General features: G+C 54.6%; 1 protein-coding gene across 1 annotated transcript in view; it reads right to left on the bottom strand.

Annotated features, from left to right (window-relative positions):
• Positions 1-663: 663 nt before the first annotated feature.
• The window catches only part of CHLNCDRAFT_55709 (hypothetical protein), a gene marked incomplete at both ends in the record, with an annotated part of 4,652 nt that continues 2,408 nt past the window's right edge, over positions 664-2,907 (bottom strand). The window contains 4 exons of the mRNA XM_005842668.1: positions 664-726; positions 1,131-1,253; positions 1,369-1,557; positions 1,912-2,009. Of these exons, the coding sequence (XP_005842726.1) occupies positions 664-726; positions 1,131-1,253; positions 1,369-1,557; positions 1,912-2,009 (473 nt within the window). The remainder of the gene's footprint in view (positions 727-1,130; positions 1,254-1,368; positions 1,558-1,911; positions 2,010-2,907) is intronic.

The following is a 2,907-nucleotide window of genomic DNA, read 5'->3' as shown; positions in this document are numbered from 1 at the left end:
CTTAAAACACACGGCGCTGCGACGCAACTCACCGCAGGTACTCATATGCCGCTGGCAGGTCTGGAACAGAAACCGTTGCAAACCCAACATCCGCAGATTGATACCACTTCTGCTGTTTGAACTGACAGTCAGGACTCTCCAGCCAGCTGGCCTCCGTAATGTTGAGGAACACCGCCATGGAGGCCCAATCAACCTCGCCACGGTGGAAAGGCATCTCATGCCACGGCGGCCCAATGAACTGCAGAACACAGCGGAAAGCATGAAGCACGCATTGGTCAGTGGCGGCGAGAATCATCCCCAACCCTCATGTCTCTGAAACATGCAATCAAGCGTAGTGCCGCGCACCACAGGGATGCAGCCGGACAGAATGGTCTCCGTCAGGCGGTTGCTGCGGCGGTGTCGCCCGGGGGAAGCAGACAAAAGACAGATTTCCGCATCTCCAGCTGTACTTCTGAGTACGACTTGGAAACCTTGACAGGAAGGTTTGTGCATAAGACCTGCAACACACAAGGACAAATATTGGATTTAATGACAACGATGGTACCACGCGAGGAAGGCGCTGGTTCCTAACCTGGACGTCGGGTGCAGTGTTGTTGAAAGCGACAGCTGCGGAATATCGCATGAATTTGCCACAATTGTTGTTTCTTCTTATGCATGAGGCAGTCATGAAAAGAAATGTCGGTCTCTGAGATCCCACAATGGGAGCTGCCAAATCCACGTTGGCCACTGCAGGGAGGGTGAGGGTATTGGCATTCAAGCACAGCAACATATCTGGCTCGTGTCGTTGAGGCAGCCCTTGGGATCCGCAAGATCTCCGTGCATCAGATGCAGTACACCCACCCTCACCACCACATGTCTCTCACCTGTGCAGTAAGGCAAAATTTGTGTCTCGCGCAGCTGTATCTTTGCCCTGTTGCGGCAACATTCTGATTTCTCGCGAATCAAAAAGTAAGACAGCAACAGGTCACTGCACAATCTTGCAAATGGGGCCCCAGCCCTGGGGTCCTTATTGGGGATGTAGAAGATGTATCCACGCCCTTGGCGCCTCTGCAGTGGGCATCGACATCTACAGCATAGTAAGGAGTAAGGGTTTCTGGGTGCGTGGGAGCGCTTGCAACTGATCAACGAACCTGAAAGTGCTCAGAGGTTGCAATGTGCTTGAGCGCTTGATTGTACACTCGTTGAACATCAATTTCACTCTGATGGTAACCCGGCAAGTCGCGCTTCCTGATAGCTCTCTGGATAATCCACCACTGCACAAAGAGAGCAGGAGAACAAGCAGTCCAGCACGCTCCAACTCGATTTAAATGAGGTGTGCTCAGGTTCCCCAGCAGCACCAACAAGTCGCCCTGGGCATAATGAGCTGACCTGCTGATAGCAGTATGTGTCCACCCAGACCAGGCACGCCTCGTCAATGTTGTCAGTCAGCACGCCGCTGGCATTTCTGAGCGCCTGTGTCAGCCAGTACTGCCCAGCATACTGGTAGTGCATGTGCTGCATCGACTCCATGCGCTGCAAGCTCCATGGCAGCTCCCCCGGCTCAGCAAGAGGCCACACCTGCAGGTGAATGCATGGAAACAACAACTGAGCTGGTGTGGCAGGCTCCATTACAACCCACGACAGATGAACAGCCCATCTCAGCCTCACAGTTGCACTATACCAACCTTTGGGTCATTGATGTCACACTGAGGTATTCCCAGCGCAGGGGCCACATCTGCAGAGAGATCGAGGATGTAAATCTTGCAGTCGCGCACCGCATGCCAGGGTGGCGGCAATGGGGCCTGCAAAACGTTGATCCGAAGAAGCATATGTATAAGCATTTCTGTGGTTATTCTTGGCTGTGCATGAGTTGACTTTGAGCAGCAAAAACAGACATGGATACAAAGCGTACAAGTGAACCACCCGGCCTACCTGCGTTACTGCCTGCCCCTGACAGATGGCGGGAGTCACATGCTGGCTAGGCGCGGATGGCAGAGTGCCCGTGTAGAGACCCCAAACCAGAAACAGCCCTGCGAATGGTCAGGCAAAGTGCTCGATAGGGCAGGGCCACGCCACGCCGCTGGCGGCAGGTGGGCGGCGGTTGGCACCAACTGGACTCAAATAGCGGCCGCGATCGAAAATAGCGGCCGCGACCCTCGCAATGCAGCTCGCCCCAGCTAACACCGTGACCAGTGACAGTGTGGCGGAACCGACCTGAAGTGAGGAGCAAGGCCTTGTGTGGCCGCCTGAGGCCTGTGCGTTGTCCTCGTTGCTGAAGGGCATCCATCTAGGCAAACGGACAAACTCCCGCGCGGATTTGCATTTCTGCGCGGTTTGTGGCGCGTTTTGTGCGCAGCAGTTTGTTTGCCAAAATCAAGAGGACACCCAGAGAGCATGGTAGTTGTAAAAGTAGAGGGATTTTACACTTCCTTCTGACGGGGAAAACTCTGCAGTACAGTTTGGTCTGAGCGTCGCAGACGGGAGGAGATTACACTGCATTAGTAATCTCCACTGCAATCCGGGCATGTCTCTCGTCCGTCTGGTAAAAGGTGGCAACCGTCCTGGTATCGTTGCATTGTCATAAATGAAACAGGGAAAGCAAAACAAATGCCTCAGGTCATGCTGTGTACTCCCCGGCCTTCAACCGCAGACCGTATGCGATGAGGTTGCCAAAGACGACATCTGCCAGCGCTGAGAACTGCCGGCCCGGAGCGGTGCCGTAGAAAAAATTGGGCCTCTCCTGCAGGACACAACTGCGAGGTGGCTTGGGGACCGAGTGGATGCAGGGCGCAACCAGACCAGGGCAGTGCCTCTGAGCTTCGAAAAAGTGCAGCACAACACACAATTACCCGCTGTAGCGCCGCTTGGTGGCGCTCCAAAGCATCCTTGGGCATTGTCCTGCAACCCAACAGCCAGACCCCTCTTCAT

Source organism: Chlorella variabilis (genome assembly GCF_000147415.1).
Source record: "Chlorella variabilis unplaced genomic scaffold CHLNCscaffold_115, whole genome shotgun sequence".
Classification (NCBI taxonomy): Eukaryota; Viridiplantae; Chlorophyta; class Trebouxiophyceae; order Chlorellales; family Chlorellaceae; genus Chlorella; species Chlorella variabilis.
Note: the sequence above shows the minus strand (reverse complement) of the source record. Positions and strands in the feature narration are given on the sequence as shown.